The 20,740-nt window shown below is 36.2% G+C and overlaps 1 protein-coding gene and 1 long non-coding RNA gene across 5 annotated transcripts; one reads left to right on the forward strand and one right to left on the reverse strand.

The window, feature by feature from the left end:
* The first annotated feature begins 2,022 nt into the window (after positions 1 to 2,022).
* Positions 2,023 to 11,915, forward strand: LOC122084199 (probable receptor-like serine/threonine-protein kinase At4g34500). The gene is made up of 7 exons (XM_042652281.1): positions 2,023 to 2,811; positions 8,681 to 8,785; positions 8,897 to 9,019; positions 9,919 to 10,089; positions 10,192 to 10,321; positions 10,427 to 10,639; positions 11,577 to 11,915. The coding sequence occupies exons 1-7, from the start codon at positions 2,252 to 2,254 to the stop codon at positions 11,670 to 11,672; spliced, it is 1,398 nt and encodes a 465-aa protein (XP_042508215.1). The 5' UTR covers positions 2,023 to 2,251; the 3' UTR covers positions 11,673 to 11,915.
* Positions 11,916 to 17,900: 5,985 nt separating this feature from the next.
* Positions 17,901 to 19,903, reverse strand: LOC122084200. 4 transcript variants are annotated; one of them, XR_006141845.1, is made up of 3 exons: positions 19,170 to 19,833; positions 18,788 to 18,854; positions 17,901 to 18,290 (listed from the first exon to the last, which is right to left on the reverse strand). It is a non-coding gene; the product is annotated as an uncharacterized LOC122084200 (long non-coding RNA). The 4 variants fall into 4 exon arrangements; XR_006141846.1 differs by having other exon boundaries at positions 17,901 to 18,420; XR_006141843.1 differs by having other exon boundaries at positions 18,788 to 19,903.
* Positions 19,904 to 20,740: the final 837 nt, after the last annotated feature.

The following is a 20,740-nucleotide window of genomic DNA, read 5'->3' on the forward strand; positions in this document are numbered from 1 at the left end:
TTGCGTTTCTAGCAGTTTTTTTTTTTCTAAACAATGGAAAAATACCTAGTTGACACCAAACGCTTTATATCATTTTTTTGTTTGTTCACATAGAACAGAAAAACGTCAGAAACATTTTTTCTAGATGGCTATCAAATGTAGCCTTAGTGTTTCGTAAATATATTAATGAAAATGAAAATTTATTGAATAATGAGTGTTGGAAGCAATTCCATTAAGGTGTTCACTAAACACTTTTTTTTTTCTTTCCTATTTTGCCAACTTACCAAACTCCAATCTACTCCTTGCAATTACTCTCTATGAGCAGATTTAGGAAAAAAATTCTTATAGATTAAGTATTTTCTAAGAGCATGTTGTTATCAAACATAAACTTATTTGTTACACTTTAGCCATAATAATTAATGCTAGAATAGAATCTATTTGCTATTCTATTGTAGACCATATTTTTGCACACAAAGGGTTGAAAGCACCTTTTTTTTTTTCTTCTCAAAATTTTTTGATGTAACCATAATTTACAAACCACAACTTCTTGGTAGGTACACCCTTCAAAAACCTTTTGGCAGATCTTTTTGCAAAGCATAAGTTGTATCTAGAAATCTTCTATGTTGCATAAGTCATGAATTGGAGTGACAGTTTTAACATCTCACCATTGCAAAATTTCATTGAACCTACATTAACAACTTGAACTAATCCAATTTTTAAGACCCACATGCCTTGCATAGTTACAAATTAATTGTATAACTAGCTTAAAATTTTATTAAATATGATAATAAAACATTTCAAATAAATTTTTAGTCCTATCATATACTTCTATTCAAAGCCAAGTTATTTGATTATACACTAAAGTTCAATTTAATATACTTTTGAATTAGATTCATAATCATTATGGGTGATGACTAAAAAAATCCCCACGATATTCCTGCTAATTACTACAATGTCATCTTAATTTAACTCATTGCGATATCTCACCTTATACCTTTATATCATTAATATTAATAATTCTATGATTAGGTAAACATTAATTCACTTACATTGAATGGTTATATGTGACAACGGACTAGTCACCAAAGCATTTTTCAGAGTTTTTAATGATTTTCTTTTATTTTTCCGTAATTTCTTGTTAATTTTTTTCCATATATATAAAAAAATGTGTTTCCCATAAAATAGAAGAGGGGACCCACACAGGGGCATGAATCGAGGGGATGGACCGGGTGAACACTTCAGAGGGTTGCGTCTGGGCCTAGGCTACATACCACCAAGGAGGGATTGGGTTCGGGATCCTCTCCTGAGTGTTGATCGGCCATGTCTTGCCCATAGCTACCTGTGCAATCAACACGCTTCGAAGTGGTGATCCAATGTTTATAGGTGTGATACCTTTGTTATGATAGATAGAAACACAATCATTGGATTACCGCTTAGACACGTGTCGATCGTTCAAATAACTATGGGTTGACTTGAGCGATCTATGCTTAGGAGAAGAGCCGAATCTCAAAAGTTCTTTTTTCCTAAATAGGATATGAGAGGAGGAACTCAATTTGTCTAGCATTCCACACATCTACACACAACCCCTGTTTCCAAGGCTGTAGGGGTGTTTTTTCATAACCCTTAAAAACAGGGGCCGTGTGTGGGTGTAAGAATGAGAATGGTAGATGAATAAAATTCTTTCACCCTTTATTATATAAGGAAAGCGATATCCTTTCCTATCGTCTCCAAAAGAAAGGGTATATATGTCTTTTCATGGGACCGTTGCCTAGGCCGGGACAGAATTGTTTTTCTCAATAAATACGTTACTCTTGACAATGCCCAGTTCCAAACGGTCGATGATTCAAAATCAAAGCTTCTGATGAGCCTCTTCTGTTCAATCTCGAGACTGACGGAGGTCATTTTCGTGTTATATTGATCTACGTGTCATGGCACTTCCGTAATATATGCCGAAAGCACGACCCTAAAGGACACGTCATCTCCTTTCCTTGTCAGTTATTTTTGGCTCTTTTTCTTTTCGGAGCTTTTACTTGGTATGTATCCGTTAACACCGCTCGTCTCTCTCTCTCTCTCTCTAGCGGGGCAGACGACTTCCACTCATCCAGTGCTTCGCTTTTCCCAAATGCAGAGATTTTTGCTTCTTTTCACTCCACTTCTACACTCAAAAGCGTCTCTTCAACGGATGCTTTCTCTCTTATTTCCTCCGAAATGCATACATTTCTAACTTTTCCCTCGCCGGAAAACTGAAGTCTCACCGTAGCCGACGGCATTAATGGCGTCCAATACAATATTGCGAAAGCTCACTGCTAGAACGTCACCATTCGGCCTTAGACTCTACATCGTCATGGCAATATCCGTTGGTTGTTTGATCGCTGTCGTTCTTCTGGTGCTTCTCTGCTTTCGTTCGTTTCGAAGTTCCAAAAAGCGCCGAAAGTGTGTGAAGCACACCTCAGCTATGATTCCGATCATCTCTAAGGACATTGCTGTGATAAAAGCGTCAGATCGAACGGGGAATGGGAAGATCGGTGGTACAGAGAATAAGGAGAGAGAAGACAAAGATTTCGTTCATGCGGATGCAGGTAAGTCATCTGAGACTGGGAATCGGAGCACAGAGACTGACGTTTCCGGCGGGAGTCAGGGATCGTCATCGGCTGTATCTATCGAGAATCCAAATATCGGATGGGGTCAGTGGTATGCATTGAGAGAGCTAGAGATCGCGACGCGTGGATTTTCCGACGAGAATGTGATCGGGGAAGGAGGTTACGGAATCGTCTACAGAGGTGTTATGCCGGATAATTCAGTCGTCGCAGTGAAGAACCTTATCAACAACAAGTAAGTATTAATTTAAAAAAAAAAAAAATAAATAAATAAATAAAATATTTGACTACTGGAACAAACGCTGTTTTGTTTATTTAGTTGTTTAGAATTTTGTTTTCTTGCAGTTATATAAAATTGATCCAATGGGTTGAAACATTTCTCCTTGTCATCATAAAATTTAAAATTAGAAGTCACGTTGTAGCCTGTCGGCATGGCTGTTTGGCTGGGCTTCGTTTCTGATGGAATACCCTTGTTCACGTTAGATCTGGTCAGAACTGTTTAGTTACTTTGCTCGAGCAGTAATACCGTAACACCAATGTCAAGGGTAGTGCTGCTATTGTGTTCTACCATTCTCCCGCTCTACTTTTAAAACTGGATAGCTTCATCTCCTTCTTCTTCCAGCTTCTCTCTAATGTGTTCGTTTTCTTCTGTAAATGCGGCTTTTTTGTCTTTTGAGTATTTTTTAACTTTGCATTTGTCACTTTAAAAACAAAGTAAGTAAACGGATTGGTTACTGGTATGGTAGACTTGAGTATTCTTGAACTCTGAAGAAAAATTTTGGTTTTCCCTGTTTAAAAGTATATTTTAAAAAGAGAAGTGCTGTAATTTGTGGAAATGCATCCACTCATGCTTCAATCCGGCAGATCACTTTTTAATTGCACTGTGTTTGCAGTATCCCTTTGATCTCATTAGTATTCAAGACTTGGGTTGCTTTTTTCTTGCTTATGAAATGAAATGCACAACTCAACTCAACTAAGCCTTTCTACGACATGAAATGGATTAGTATATAAGAGTTGTTTTGCTGTAGAAACTTAAGGAATCTTGCAATATTACATGAACAAATGCACTGAACTGTATTGAAACGGTGGGCAGTTTACATGGATAGAAATGTTGCATTGGTAACTGGGTCTCATATTTTATACTTGATTTTTTTTTTAAATTGCTGGAGGGGTGATATATATAAAAACAGATGAAACCACTTTAGTACTTTTACGCCCATTGTTCACTCATCTATAATAAATTTCACTAGGAACCCCATAGGAAGAAATATACTGAAGAACACAATTTTGATACAAGATAAAATGACAGCTAGTTTATTTATATCTATACAAGATTTCTAATTTCTTAAGGAAGGGGATTTTTTTTCTCACAGCATGACCCTCTTTTGTTGATGCTGTTATCATCCCATAAATACCTCTCATTACTCATTACTTGTAGATGGTTCACAACCTTCCTAAGTTTTTTAGCCTTTTTGCCATAGTGCCAAGCTCATGACAGTGAAAGTGGTTTGGTAGAATCAGATGAAAACACTATAATAAATTTCACTAGGAAATTTAGACAAGTACTTTTACACCCATTGTTCCCTCATCTATAATAAATTTCACTAGGAACCCCATAGGAAGAAATATGCCGAAGAACACAATTTTGATAAAAGATAAAACGACAGCTAGTTTATTTATATCTATACAAGATTTCTAATTTCTTAAGGAAGGGGATTTTATTTCTCACAGCATGACCCTCTTTTGTTGATGCTGTTATCATCCCATAAATGCCTCTCATTGCTCATTACTTGTAGATGGTTCATAACCTTCCTAAGTTTTTTAGCCTTTTTTCCATAGTGCCAAGCTCATGACAATGAAAGTGGTTTGGTAGAATCACAGTTTCTAGAGAAAGTGATGCAGATGAAGTCGATGGAAGATGATCTGTATCTTGTGGTTTTCAAATCCAAAAAATCAGAGGAGGAAGGTGGAGACCGATAGATAATCCAACGGCTAATAGCTTGCTGGTTCTTTTTTTTTTTTAGCAGTCAGCAATGGAAAGGAGATAGGGGAATAAAGAAAAGAAGGAGACAATAGTTTTTTTATTTTTTATTGGGGGGGGGTGTTGTGTGGGGGAAAGTATTTTTCAAGCAACTACTTAAATCTGTTATTCAAATCATTCCTTTTATCCGTAGGAATTCATACTTTATAAAGACTCAAGGTTGGACAGAGAAAGTAGAAACAGAGCTTGACCCAATTTCTGATTCCCAAACTGTATGAGAGGTTTCCTAAACTGACCAAACAACCTATCTATTAAGGAAACTGAAATAAAATGAATGGACATATCCAAAAAGCACTTAGCAGCAATAAATAAAAGAAATTGGAAATCCTAATGCTATCCCATGGTTAGATAGTACATAAAGTTCCTAAAAGCTTAGAAATTGTGAACTGCAAACTACCAATGGCCCCATAAGATTGTTATAAATGTAAATATTATCCTATGTACTGGGAACATATTTTTTCAGTGCCCCACATAATAAAATTCAGATCTGTGACCCAATTTGAAAGATCAAGCCATCTCAAAATGTTGAGATCATGCTCTTGCATTATTCCCCTATTGTTAGAGAACATTTTTCCCTCGAATTATGAAGTATGGGAGAATGTCTACCAAAAATTTATTGGCCATCAGATTGATGTTGAAGATCTGTTATGGAAGAATAAATTCCACAATCAACATGCCTTCAACTTGTGGTTGTAGAACTTCACAAAGAACTCCAATTTTTTATTGAGTTCTTCAGAGGCTTGTCTTTGCTATTCTCTTTTGGTACGCTCTCTTGGAGTGTATGGAGATCATCTTTCTTTGAAAGGAGTAAGTCATAGATATACTTATCGACCTACATAAGGAAGAGCTTCAGGTTCGACTTTGATACCAAGTTGGTGTAGATCAAATTGATTTGGAAGATGATCTATTGATGGTGGTTTTCAAATGTATAAAATCCAATAAAGGAAGATGGAGATCGATGAATAATCCAACGTCTATTAGCTTGCCAGTTCTTTTTTTAGTAGTTAGTAATGGAAAGAAAATAGTGCAATAAAGAAAAGAAGGGAAAGAAAAGTAAGGGAAGAAGGAGACAATCGTTTTTTTTTTTGGGGGGGGGGGGAGGAGGGGCAATCTCTTTCAAACAACTACTTCAATTCCCAAACCATAGACCAAACAAATATTCTATTAAGGAAAATGAAATAAAATGACTGGGCATATCCGTAGACCACTTAACAACAATAAAAGAAAAGAAATTAGAAATCCTAACACCATCTCATGATTGAATTGTTGATAAAGTTCCTAAAACTTGGAAATCTTGACCTGTAAGCTATCAGTGGGCCTTACAAGACTGCTATTTGCTTAAAACTCAGATTTAAGACCCAAATTGAAAGGTCAAACCATCTCAAAGTGTTGAGATCATGCTCCTACATTAGAAAGGCCCATCTTATTCTTGCTAATGCATTCAATGACCACACAATATTTTCTCCAACAAAACCTTTTCTATTTACGCAACACCATCGTGTACCCAGTAGATCTACATTCCCCACTAAGGAATAAATGAATTAGATGATACGCTAGAAGCAAGGAAAATATCTCACTTCTAAGGCTTCAATCTTGTTGAAATATTGGGAGTTATAGAGGTATAGTCCCACATCGGTTTAATTCGGTCCTTGTTGCCTTCATATTATTTGAGGAGCTATCTCCATCTAATGTGTTAAGGTTTTGGGTTGGACCCTCCAACATGGTATCAAAGCTTAGGTTCATTTGTTATTCTCCCTAAGTTATTTGTCCCCATGTAAAGCTAGATATGCTGAAGCTACAAGTGAGGGGGAGTGTTGAGATGTGGGAATTATAAAGGTATTGTCCCATATCTGTTAAGTTGAGTCCTTGGTGTCTACTTGAAGGAACTATCTGCACCTAATGCCTTAAGGTCTTAGGTTTGGCCCTCTAACAAATCTTATCTGGAAATGAGTTTCAGACTTCCAAAGTTCCCTCCCAAAATTATTGCTTTTAGATCATCCATTGGATGGAGCCTGTAACATCAACCCCCACTCCCCACGGTTATAGTGTTCCAGATGAAACCTCCCTTACCCATTCATTCATCTGCCTTCCACCCATCTACTCTCTCTCTCTCTCTCTCTCTCTCTCTCTCTCTGTGTCACTCAAGAATCCCAACTGTTAATGATCACTTCTCTCGTATGTTTGAAAATTTTCTCTCTTTTGCACGTGTTCTGTTAAATAGTTTCAGGTTCCCTTCATCACTTCATTATTGGTCTTGATATTTGGTTCCCTTCCTGTTTTAATAGTGATTCATGAAATCAATAGAAATGCTCCCCCATTCATTCACCTGCCCTCTCCCCTTCTGCGTGAAGAAACTGAAGGCAGATTGTAACAATCTCTCTCTCTCTCTCTCTCTCTCTCTCTCTCTCAAGAAGACAAACTGTTAATTGTCACTTCCAACTTATACTTGAAATTTTCTCTTTCTTGCACATGTTCTGTTCAGATAGTTTCAGGTTCACTTCATATTTCATTATTGGTCTTGATATTTGGTTCCCTGCATGGTTTAATAGTGATTCTTGAAATCAATCAAAATAATTATTTTTGTCATTAATTTCAGGTGTATTCTTTTCTTCATTCTACTGTTTCAATTTTTCTCTTGTTAATTTATAGTTATTATTTGGTGGAGGAACATAGCTTTCAATGATCACGCATTATGCTAAATGTTGTGAAATCTTTGAATCTCAATTGGCTATCATACACTTCTATGAACTAATGCAACACTGTTATAAACTCCCCAGACAATTTTTAATTATCTTTATAGACGTGCTGGCATCTGTCACTAGAATCCGGAACAAGAGGACTTCTTTGAAACCATCGAGAAAAGAGGTTATGGGGTTCCATTTAAAATTTTTGTTGTGATATCTTATGATTTGGATTTCATCTTGTGTGAAATAGTTGCATATTATTCTAAAGGATGGATGGCTCCAATTTGAAAGCACTGTGATACTTATGATGATGTGTAATCCAGTTATCTGTTTTTATTACCGTCCTAGTCGCACAATTTGTTATCTGCTCATAGTCACTGGAATCATCAGACAACTGACCAACAAATCTCCGAATCAACAACCGTGATCATCATGTCCTAATCCAAATCAATGACTTTGATTACTTTCACTACTCTTTGAGGCTTGTTTCTCAAAATAGAGTATCAAGTTTCATGGTGTTTAGCACACAACTAGTCCTCAATTCTCATTTGTCAATAGCACAGAAGTAGGACTAGAGTTAAGATGAGCAGTGGACTCAGCCAGATCAATGTTGTGGCCTCTAGAACTCTTTAAATAACTCTCTTGATGATTTCATTCCCTGTAGAGGTGAGTAAGGAGGCCCCATTCACTGATTCTGAGGCCAGTATATGGTTATGGATTCATAGCAGCCATGTTCACCCAAATGGCAAAGCGGGAGAAAAAGAGAAAGAGATTTCTGTTTCCTTGGGCTGTTGATTTGCTGCCAGTTCCTCACTGGAGAGAGGAGAAGGGGGGGGGGGGGGGGGCTGCAGTGAGGATGGGTATGAATAGTTAGTAAGAGATCAAATGGAATGAGGATGCTGGATTTGCAAGTTAAGTGGATGGGGGTAGTTTTGTCTGAAAACTCATGAGAGATGGCACTGTTTAGTTTTTCCCTAAAGATAAGATGTTTGGAGGCCACAACAGTGGGGTTGGAAAAAGTATCACCCCTTATCAATTAGATGAGGTATGGACATATTACATTTCTTAAATCTCCACTATTTATCAGTGAAAAAGGGAATTTATATCCTATGAAGTTCATATAGAATCCTTTTTTCAAAATGAAATAAAAATAAAAAATAAAACTATTACAGATTATTTTATTCCAATCCTAATTGTATACTGAGGACTTGTATTCTAACTTTTCAAACCCCAAAAGGTTGAGCAATATACTTTTGGAAGAACAACGTATTTTTTAGTTTTATTAAAATAAAGTTGTGGAACTGCTGCGATTACTTCATTTCCTCTTTACTTCTCTGTAATTTTTCTAATTCCGTAGTCCATGATGATGTTATTTGTAGGGGTCAGGCAGAGAAGGAATTCAAAGTGGAAGTTGAAGCCATTGGGAAAGTAAGGCATAAAAACCTGGTAGGCCTTATTGGGTATTGTGTGGAAGGTGCACAAAGGTATTTTTCCTTTTAGACTTTTAAACAGTTATCATTCTTTCTTAATGGAAATTAGCAATGATATGGTATTTCATTTTAAATATGTGCCTTGCAATTTGTACTGTCATTCAGGATGCTCGTGTATGAGTATGTAGAAAATGGAAATTTGGAGCAGTGGTTACATGGTGATGTTGGGTCTGTTAGCCCTCTGACATGGGATATTCGATTGAAGATCGCCATAGGAACAGCAAAAGGGTATGATGTCATATCTTATGAAATTTCATAGACCTTATTTATCTCATTCTTTGCTTGATTGCCTTGGATAAATTATTGAATATGGTTTAGAAATATTTAAGCATTTCTTTTGTGAGCTTTGAAATATTAGTGCATTGTGTATCTGCAGACTTCATCAGTTTGCTCTGAATAGTGATGGGATTTTCCTATTGGATTAATTTCTTGTGTTTTAGGGAAGGGAACTAGTGGCTGGGTTAATGTATTTGTAAGTGATAGGCATTGCAGATGGTCATCCTTGCTGTGTCAGCATGCTTTGTTGTCTATGTTCTTGTGGGTTAGTTGAGATGGCTTAAAGTGCATGTTATCTGAATATGACTATAAAACTATGTGTTTTGAAAACAACTAGTGAAGAAGACAAAGCATTCACTATGGACAAGCTTAATCTCAACTAAAGTTCAAATTGTTTGAAAACAAAATTCAAAAATCATCCAGCTATTTGACATGTCAAGGGTTTGGTGCTATTAAAGTAAGTAGTTAGATTCTTTCAATCTTCAAAAGGATTGGGATCTTGGAGCAGAAGTAGTGATAACCATCTCCTAGTCAATTTTAACTTTTTGTGAGGCCTTTCTTGTGAACAGTATTAAGTTATATGTTGTAGCATATGATTGAATGATTTTTCAATTCCATCTTCATTATCTTTCAAAGCAAACTAATTTTGTAAAACTGTTTTTGAATCTTAAATTTCAACATCATGATCCCTATCATTTTGGGCCCCTGAGATCTTAATCAGCTTTTCAGTTGAAGTGATTTCTAAATGCCATTTCAATTTTGTTCCCCCTTTTTTTTTTTTCCAATTCTGCTTGTAGAGCCATTTTTGTTCCTGAACCGCTATGTAACTTTTTTTTTTATACCAATGACAGATTAGCATATTTGCATGAAGGATTGGAACCCAAAGTTGTACACCGCGATATTAAATCTAGTAACATTCTATTGGACAAGCAATGGAACCCTAAAGTATCAGACTTTGGACTGGCCAAGCTTTTGGGATCAGATGCAAGCTATGTGACCACACGTGTAATGGGGACCTTTGGGTTTGTTCTTCTTAGTCCCTGGTCCTTATTATTAGTTATTTCAGCAATGTATGATCTATTTTGTTTCATTTTGTGAGGTGTTGGTATTTTTATCCGATGCAGATATGTAGCTCCTGAGTATGCTAGCACGGGTATGCTTAGTGAGGGTAGTGATGTGTATAGTTTTGGTATTCTTCTCATGGAAATAATCACTGGTAGGAGTCCAGTTGATTATGGCAGACCACCTGGAGAGGTGATAAAACTCTCTCTCTCTCTCTCTCTCTCTCTCTCTCTCTCTCCTGATCTGTAACCATGTTATCTATAGTCTAAATTCTGTTGTCATTGTCTGTATTTGAAGGTGAACTTGGTTGAATGGTTTAAAGGGATGGTGACAAATAGACGTGGAGAAGAACTGGTGGACCCTCTGATTGAAGTGCAACCCTCACCAAGAGCATTGAAGCGAGTATTGCTGGTTTGTCTCCGTTGTATAGACATGGATGCTAATAAGCGACCAAAGATGGGGCAAGTTGTACACATGCTCGAAGCAGATGAGTTTCCATTCCGTTCTGTTGTAAGCTCAAAGCCCCTAACTATTCTTTTATGATTTCATCTTCTTCAATTTTTTAATGCTGTGTTGATTGCCCCAAAATGTTGTTCTTCGTCTATGAACTGTTGATGTCAAGTACTCATTAAGAATGAACAGAAACACATGGAAATAGGTTTTTATCCCTTTCGACCTGTCAATTTAGAAATACACGTTAATTTCAGTATAATTATTGTATCTCTAGCTGTTGAATATCGAAATGGAGGGCCATGTTGATATCATTTCAGGTTTAAGCAATGGATGAGTTCCCATATTTTCCCATGTTGCGTGTCTGAACTGCACATATGGCACATACATATCACATTTGAACTCTCCTGGTGTCATATTACTGGGATAACTCTTAATTTCAGTATGTATGTTTTATTGTCTGCTCTCTTTTGTTGTAGTCAGTTTACCGTGAGAACATATCTCCTGCAAATTTTCCAGCAATTGGTGATTCTTAACACTATACCCTGCCAATCACCTAATCTGTGTCACTCTTGTCAGATAAGTCTGTATGCTTTGTTTAGATGGTACAGAACTTTGTAGCTGGATGTCTTAATTTTCCATATGATTCGGTGAGTTCAGAATTTGGCAAATAGTCAACCTAATAGCTTGGCCAGAACTGATGCTTCAGTGTTTCACTTTGCAATAATGCTGACCCTTCCCAAAGAGCAGTCCTATGAACAATTTAAAATTCCATTTTTTTCTTCTCTCCACACAGTTCTAATTCATTTTGAGAATAAAGCCACCATGTTATGTTATATCAGAATCAGATTTCTCAGGCTTCAGTAATTTAAAATTTTAACATTCATTACTGGAAGCTACTTAGCTTCTTTAACAAACAGGATGCATAATTCTCCCAGGATCATTTTTCCTTCTCCTACTTAGTTGGGTTCTTGTTCTATGAATTTATGCTCTGCAGGAGCCCCGAACAGCCCGGGATGGACTCCCTCCACGCGCAGGTCCAGCAGCTATGAGGAATTCCATTCCCAACCAAGCCTACCACAAAGTGAGATGATGACGGAGAAGACGAGATTGATGAGCTCTGTGGTTGGCAGCACCATACACACGATGATGAAGTGATTCTTGTAATATGTAAAATCTTTATAAATTTAAAAGGGAAAGAAATCATTCAGTGTTTTCTGCTCAGTCATATAGGATTTTCGGTTCTTTCCTTTATTTATTACAGCTTCTTTTCCTCTCATATTCCTTGTAAATAAAATACATTTCCCTAGAAATAATATGTCAACTTTTTGACCTCTCCCTGGTTTTTTAGATATAAAATATATTTCCCTAGAAACAATAGTGGAATGAGTTTTTTTTTTTTTCCAGTTAGTTATAGTTCCATCTGGTTTCATGTTCAAGTAAAGGGAAGTGAAATCAGACTACTTTAGAGGTGATTAAGGGGATCAAGGAGGAGGGCCCAACAATTTAAGTCATTTTTACTACTGAAGATACATTACACTTAGCTTTCTCCTTTTTCTTTGTTTCGTTCATACGTATTTGTCGTACAATAAATACATTAGCTCATTCTATGGTCAATTTTGGGCTAATAACCTTGTTGATTCAAGTTCTCTTTTATGCCCAAATTGTCTTGTTAACTCTGTGTTTTCTGATCTCCTTTAATCTTATTGATGCAATCACTTTACAAAAAAAAAAAAAAAGGTGAAATCACTTCTAAAAATAAAAAGGAAAGTTCTATAATCATCATTACCTAAAACTCTTCTATGTTTGGTTATTATGTTTTTCAGGGACCAATGAACAAACAGACGAAAAAATTATCTTTTTTTATTTTTCAACTTAACTTTTTATTTTAATTTATTTACTAACTGGAGAATTATATTATTACTGTTACATGGACAAAACGGATACATGAATTTAACTAAAATGGACATGAAGTGCACCAAACATGACTTTTAGCAACACTAGTGAAGTTCGGCTGTGTAGTTCTTGCCACCCAGCCCTCACACATGGAAGTTTTTTACACCGGATACACCCTTTTTAATGGACCAACTTGCTATAGAATGAGCCTCCCAGATGTGTAGGCTCTTATAATACAGATACTACGTAGCATTCACCCATCGTGGTCTGAATGTTGAAGATGTTCCACTGCCTCCTTGGAACCATGTGAACTTCAGTGATCTTAGCTTTCATAAATTGCATTCCTGATGGCGCGGATTGATGCTTCTAGAGTTGATCTGCTGTAGAAGAACTTATCACCTACAGAAATAAATAAATCATATAGTTTTAATATAATCCAATCAGCTGCAGATGATTTAGTTTAGATGAAGAAAATAAAGGCTCCATTAAAAAAAAAAATCTGGCGCGTGAGAGATTTGAAAAATCTTCACCAATTAAGGGAGATGGTCAACCCAATGGATAAGAAAAATTAAGAAAAGCAGCTGTGGAACGTATTTGAAGACTAATATCTTCAACCTACATGTCAAGTTTCGGCATAAATAGAATTCGCCAATCTGAATTAGATTCTAAAATTTGACAAATGATTAATCCAAACCTAAACTATCTATTCAGTGGTAAGAATCATGACATCATCCTACCATGCGGGTGAAGAGACATCATAATTTTATTTTATTATTTATTTTATAAATAGGTAGAGAAGGGAAGTAGATAACAGTCAAGAAGCATGAATTTGAGACCTCCTGGTGAACGTGGATTTTTTACACACCATAGCTCACCAACTATGATGTAGATCAAGAGACTCAACATAATAATTGAATGTGAAAACAAAATTACCCCATATTTGAGAACTATGTGGATATTTGTAGTTTACTATATATTTGTATGGAGTGGTGGAAGTTCTAGCTCAGACAATATGGTTCTCCCACCTTTCATGTTGCAGCATGAACTATCTAGATCACTCAAAAGTAATTTCAGTGAGCTGGTATACTCTAATTATTCTAATTGTTTATTTATATAAATTGACTTGTAATTGGATGCAGCGAAAATTGTCTATGAACTTAAGTTTAGTTTAATGCGGTGAAGGGATATGTTTTCATTGGGGAAAAAAAAAACCCAGCCAGTCTATTGCCAAAAAAGCAAATATATATATATAAAAAATAAAAATAAAAAAGAAAGCTTAATTATCGTGATGAAAGACAATGGCCAATGACCGCCCTACATATCAATGGACATTATACATGTTGGATGAAATCCAATCGCGCAGCGGAAATGATCGGATTGGGATCTCTTCTATTTAAAATCACTGTACAAAAAATTAATTACATAAGAATGAAAGAGTTTACCTTATAACCGCAATTAAAGTTCTTCCTCCAGATAATAGTTCTTCCACACTTGAGCAATCGTAAGGATCGATCTCAACACTTTGAAGCTATGATCCATGTTTAATTGGAGAAGCGCAATCCTCACAAAGGAGAGAACGAAGGGAAAGAAAAAACATAGGAAAGCAGAGAGGAAGTTCCAAAAAAAACTAAATATCTTTCTTCCTAGTCCCTTATATAATAAAACCTCTTTTAGAGTTTTCTCTTTTGGTCAAATATTTATTTCTTATTAAAAATAAAAAATAAAAAATAAAAACCCGAATCTTGATGGTAGAGAACAATTTTCAAAAAGTAAACTACTTTGCTTCTCAAATGGGAAGATGTAGAATCTAAAAGGGATTGCTATATTTTTTATTATAGATGAAAAATATAATCAAATTATATTTTATCCAGTACCATAAAGATATATTCCCAAATCTTGTCATGGAATATTAACTATTTAATTTGCATATAAGACTTTCCACTTTCCCAATATCCCATAATGAGCTATAGAGCATGTAATTTAATATATCTTAACCCAACTCATTGTACATGTTTGTTTTAGAGATTCCTTGAACATGATCGAACACCAAAAAATATTTCAAATAAAATTTAATTATTAAAATATTATTTTTATATTAAAAAATAACTTTGTAAACAATTTACAAAAACGACATTGGTACTAGATTTCAGTCCGATCAAGTACATATATTCTCTCCTCGATATTCCCCAATCAAGGGCAGTTGGATCTCATGTTGACAATCTCTTTGATTAACAAAGTGGGACTATAAGTCCAGTGTGCCGATATATAGTCCATTAGACCTCACCATTGATTTACCAAAACACGTGATACAACATTTCAACAAATAAAATCCCTCAAGTCAAAGATCAAGTGACGGTTATGAATCTCGTCCTCACAAAACTGACAATAATACATGTGAGATTTTTACTAGCTTCTTTTCTGTACATACATAGTATGTATACTTACATTTATGTATCGAAATCACATCCATGGTAACATACAATATAATAACCATATAGACAGGATATCCGGTCCTATCTCTAGTCAAGAATAATTTTTTGTGAAAACCCATTACAAGCCAAATAAATAAATGACTTGTATAAATAAAATTAAACATTTTTATTAATAAACCGAGTTTGATGGAGACACATATCCAACAATACATGACCTTGACCGATCAGCCCAATCATGAATTTAGCCTGAACAGCCCTTGCCGTGGCACAAGATAGGTCAGGTCCAGCCCTATACAAGTTGGTACCAGACTAAGCCAGCATAGGCTAGGCTGAATCTGGCCCGAGCCCTAACCACATTTAGGGCTAAACCAAAACTATTATGGGCAAAATCTAGTTGAAATGCACAATTTATTTAACAAGACAGTAAGTAAGACTGTGACTTTCAGGGAGTAACATTTAAAGGGGTAACTTCTTAGCGAGAACAAATTCACTTTCAACGAGAAGTTCAGAAGCTCTCTATACTCTAGTTGCCTATTTCATCTGGGCAACTCAATTGTGTTTTTGAATACATGTTTCAAATTAATCAAAATTATGTGATATTTAACAAAAAAAAAAAAATGAAGAAGAAAAAGAAAGATCATATTATGATCCACTAGAACTTAAATTTCATTGTTGGGGTAAAATTATGTTTTTCTTATGAATATTTGTTTTTATAATTTTTTTTTTGGAGAAAAGGCTGAACATACTATTAAATCACATAGGAATAAGACATGGTAGCATCTATTGACCATTGAATAATACTATTGCAAAAATGGCCGTTGGATGAAAAAAAACACTACGTGTAATACATGCAACATATGGTATTTTCCCGTCCCTTCTTTTTTTTATAGCCAAACATGCCTCATACGACCTCTCTATGGTTTCTTTTCATCTCGTTCGCCCCCTCCCTTCAACAGATTCTGTCGGTCTCAGTTCACAATCATCTGCATCTCCTTCGCGCCCTGCTTTCAACAGATTCTGTCGATCATCTGCGTCTTCCCTCTCCCCCGACAACCAACCCTCGCCCCACCCTCAACTTTCTCCCCGTCATTGTATGCATTCTCCTCTCCACTTCCATGAAACCTCTACAACTTGCCGCCATAGCCTGCCCCGCCTAAATAGTGATTACTGCTCGTTTCGTTGCCCTTCTTCGAAATCGTAATCATATCTTCGTAGCTAAAGTTATAACTGAAGCCCTCTTTTCTGCTATGTTCCACTATTAGTTTAATTTTTTAGACCTCTTCAAAAATCCGTCTAACAAGTTTAACGGATATAATTTGAAAAAGAACTTTTAAAACTCTCATCCGAATTGACAATCAAGCTATTTGTGATTTTTTAAAATCCAAAAAAAGCAAATAAAATGTCCAAAAATCAATTGGTATAATAAAATTAGCCAATATGGATTTGACAAAAAAAATATTTTAAATTTAAAAAAAATTTCTTGCAGAGTTCAACTTCATACAGACCCCGCTACGAAGCCATGAATGCAGAGCATTTTTCAAAAGGCTTGCAGGGATTCAATACACGCATAGCTTCGCAGCAATGTGTGTACAAAGCTATGCGCTCAAAGCATTTTCAAAAAGGCTTGGAAGCAGGTGTCCGTACAGGCCATAATAATACTTAAGATTACTGAGGTATCAGTGAAAATTTCAGATGTACGACAACCGTGAATTGAAAATTTGAATATTTTCTCTTAAAACTGTTTTATTAAAGTTGATCAAATCTTTCAGTTAAAATCCTAGTAACCCATAATATAGTTGCTCAGGTCCTTCAGTTAAAATCATAACAACACACTTAACATAGAACATGCCAGACTACTCCACACTAACATTAGAACACATTCAATTTAAAAAAACAAAACGATAACTTTCTCCCTTCAAATCATTCTATATTAAATAATTATTTCCTTTTATCTACCTCTAAAACCTTATTTTGCTCTGACGTGCAAAATAAAAACTACAAAAGCCGACAAAAAACATCATCGCAGTACTATTCCTTAGCTTTACTAAAAAGCAAGGCATCGTGTAAAAGAAATAAATAGGATCCTGATGGGTTTGAACCATCATCCTCTCTCACCGTCATTAGGGTTGAGCGCTCTTACCAGTTCCGAGCTCAAGGATCCACTGTTCAGAGATCAAATTTTACTTTCTTTTGAAACTACTAAGACGAGAATTTCCCTGGAGGTAGAAAGAAAAGGTTCCAAGTATCATACCCTCACATGTACTTAACCGCCATAAACATCAATAAATGGATTGATAGTATAAATAATAAAGAGTTCTATCTACAGATGTCTGAATGCCTAGAATTTTCTCTGCGCTTCGTTCCCTTCTGTAGGCTTCCCTTTTCTTGCGAGTTTGAAAAATCTAAAATAAAAATCCCTAATTAAAGGACGAAGCTACGCAAACTCAGCTTAGCAAAGAAATGATTTTCACAACAGAGAACGCACGCTATTGACAAGACACGTATCAACTATAATTTGATGCACGGAAAAACTTCAACAAAAAAAGACGTAAATATAAACGATGACTTACCTTGTGATGGGACTTGCTCAGATTAGCTAAAACATTACCAAAACTTGCTCATGACGTTGAACTGAACCACGAACTATATTTACTAGTCCCCAAACAAGAAAAATCAAATAGAACCAGTATAACTATACCAGGACTTGTTTCTAGTCCCTAAACAAGAAAAATCAAATAGAACCAGTATAACTATACCAAGACTTGTTTCTGTCGGCTAAGAACACATAATATCCAAATCCTGTGTACGATTAAATATAATTATCACGCATACAGAACATTACTTGTCTACCCACCGAACTTCACTACCCACCTAAAAATACATTAATCATAACCAATGAGGGAAATATTTCTAAAATTATTCATGAGATGCTTCCTGTAATTTACAGTCCATGCAGAAAATAAATAACAAGACTAACGATCAGGTATCCCAACAAAAAAAGAAAAAAAAATCACTTCTTAATTTCAATAACTTCCACAATCCGAAAAACAAAAGGAACATCCATAGAAAAGATATCAATTGACTCAAAATCGCCGACTAATCTTAGGATAAAATTGGAAGGACTCGAATCCTCGAAGAGAACTTTTCCTAATTTTCACCTATTTTATATCTTCTTGTCTTGAGTTGCAACAAAACATAAACGCTCTACTGCACAAAAAGGAAATTATTGATAACCAGCAGCTCCAGCAACATCATCTGCTGGGGCAAAATCAAGCCCATCAGAGGTAACTTCAGTATCAGTATCAGCATCAACATCAGTCGCAGATCGGTAGCAGATGAAAGGCACAACTGAGAAGCTACTGCACGATCAGAAATCCGTCCAGCTTCAAGACCACATCCAATTGCCACAATTACACAGCAACAATTACGAGAGTGCAAAAATTCTTAATCCGCAATATCCGGCCCCTAACATCATATCCCAGCCCCGACTCCACATAGGAGTTACAACAAGAACTCGAATATAAAAAAGTACGAGGATATAAAAAAGAAATACAAGGGAAGAGAAAATTCTCTCACATCCACAAATATCAACTCATATCATATGAGGAACAAAATCATGTAATTACTATATAAAAGGTTTTGAGTAAATCCAAATTCAGATTCATATAGAATTAACGTTGATTAGTGCAAATTTTATGGTATTCATGGCTTTTTACGAAGGTGTACTAATAATAGATCGTATCACGAAGAAAGGTGGATATCATGCTAGCAGAAATGAATTGAAGGTACACGTTCTATCTACGAATTAAGAAGGAACCGATGATGCTGTCTGTAGAAAATGACGACTAAAAATATCAAGATCAAGAATTATAATATATACCTTTGAAATCAGGATAGCCATCTCGATTCCTTCTTGGCGTCGTTCATGTTGTGTTACCGATCTCATTCTTCAGTTTGATCCAGGATTTACGTACGTAATCGAGAGTTGGAGATCCGAACAGAGGCGAAACATAAGAACAAGGACAAGAGGAAAAAGAGAACAGAGCCGACACGAAGAAGGGGAGATCCCGGGCTAGAACCACGTGCGATCTCCCCGAAAACACAAACAAAGACTTTTTATTATCTTTTTTGACCTGCCATGCAAGCGCACCCGTCATGGCAAAGGCCTGATGACAAAGAAGATTGGACAAACACCCTTTGAATGATTCAGGGCTTTGTACCGATCTCTTTTACATCTTTCAATAACCTCACCAGCCGCTCACCTAAATATTTTCTTCCATTCCATATCTTTACGCCGATCTTGAAGAGAACATAAGATCACGCAGCTCCACCCTGCGTTACAAACGTCTCACCATAGCGAAAATATACCTCACAAAGACTCCACCATCAGCAATCGTCACCAATCACCTAACATCGAAAGATTCAAAGAAAAAGGTCTGAATAGGTCCCCATGGTAGATCATCACCCGATCTCCGGCTACCATCGACGAAATCCGAAGCTCGCTCATAGTCAACAAATTTCTCTCCATACAGCTAAACCTGCAGAACGTAAAACACAAAAGAGAAGAAAAAAAATCTAAACTTGGAATTAATTAAAGTAGAGAAACATCACCGACGCCAAACAGATCCTCCGCAAAGATCGACCTCGATCCGCTTCATCCCTTAGCGATCTGATCATTACCAGTTCACAGAAATCAAGAAACTACAAAATCAACGGATCAAGAAAACTAACTTCGGCAAAGGTTGAGAGAAAGATGTTGAAGAAAGGAAGAAAGGAAGAAAGGAAGATAGGACGGAGGTTATTATCAAACGAGACGAAACCAGGAGACCCCTTCAAAGAGACGGATCTAAGCCAACAGAGCCGCAGAGACGTCAACACGAACTTCAAGATCAAACACCACGATGATGGATACAAAACTAATGCGATGGAACCCTAATTTTATAGAAGCCCTATAACAAATCAACGGATAAAAATGAAGGGAGTCGTTTCAGATCGACGGGTGAAATAAACCCACGTGGAGAAGAATTTGTCATGGTACTTTAAACAAGGCGGTGCCAACTGCCAAGTGATCAACGGTGGTAATATCTGTCCACTTTTTCTAAATATCTGACACGTGTTACATTTGGATAACTATTGACAGCTGTAGTCCTTGATTCTTTTCGACCTTTCCTTCGACCTTCTCGAAGGCCTACTGCTTAAAAAAAAAAAAAGCTTCACGCAAATATATATATATATATTTTTTTAATGACTTTTGTCGCAAATTGGTGTCATGTATGAGTTGTGATTGGCTGGCTGAGGGGAACGGCAGAAAGCACATGAAATGAAATGCCGTGCAAATTTTGAAAACTTGAAATACCTAACTTCGTAATCGACTCAACTACCCTTCTCCCAGAAACGGTAGATTCGGACCTGTCTACTCATTGGTTCACAATTCTTTTTTTTCTTTGGGTAATTTACAGTGTCACCCTATGGAGAATGCCATAATTATAAGACCACCCCATCTATTTCACCAAATTAGATTCAAACCTTTTATCGTCAGTCATTGTTAAGTGAGGTATTAAAATGACTGTTATACACTATTGACTAAAACTCATGTGTTCCCCCCCCCTTTTTTTAAGCACATATCTCATATTCTTTTTAGAACTAAAGGGTATCTTACTAGCAGAACCACCAACCAACCTTTGCAGAGACTGATTATCTTCCTGGTGTGCAATGCCGTGTGTCCAAAGAGTTGAGACAAGAAGGTGTGTTTACAAATTTATCGCAGACAAGAAAACAGTTTCTTATTAAACTAAATTCGATTTGATACTTGTTCATATGATTGCACTTGGGG

This window comes from Macadamia integrifolia, chromosome 7, assembly GCF_013358625.1.
Source record: "Macadamia integrifolia cultivar HAES 741 chromosome 7, SCU_Mint_v3, whole genome shotgun sequence".
Classification (NCBI taxonomy): domain Eukaryota; kingdom Viridiplantae; phylum Streptophyta; class Magnoliopsida; order Proteales; family Proteaceae; genus Macadamia; species Macadamia integrifolia.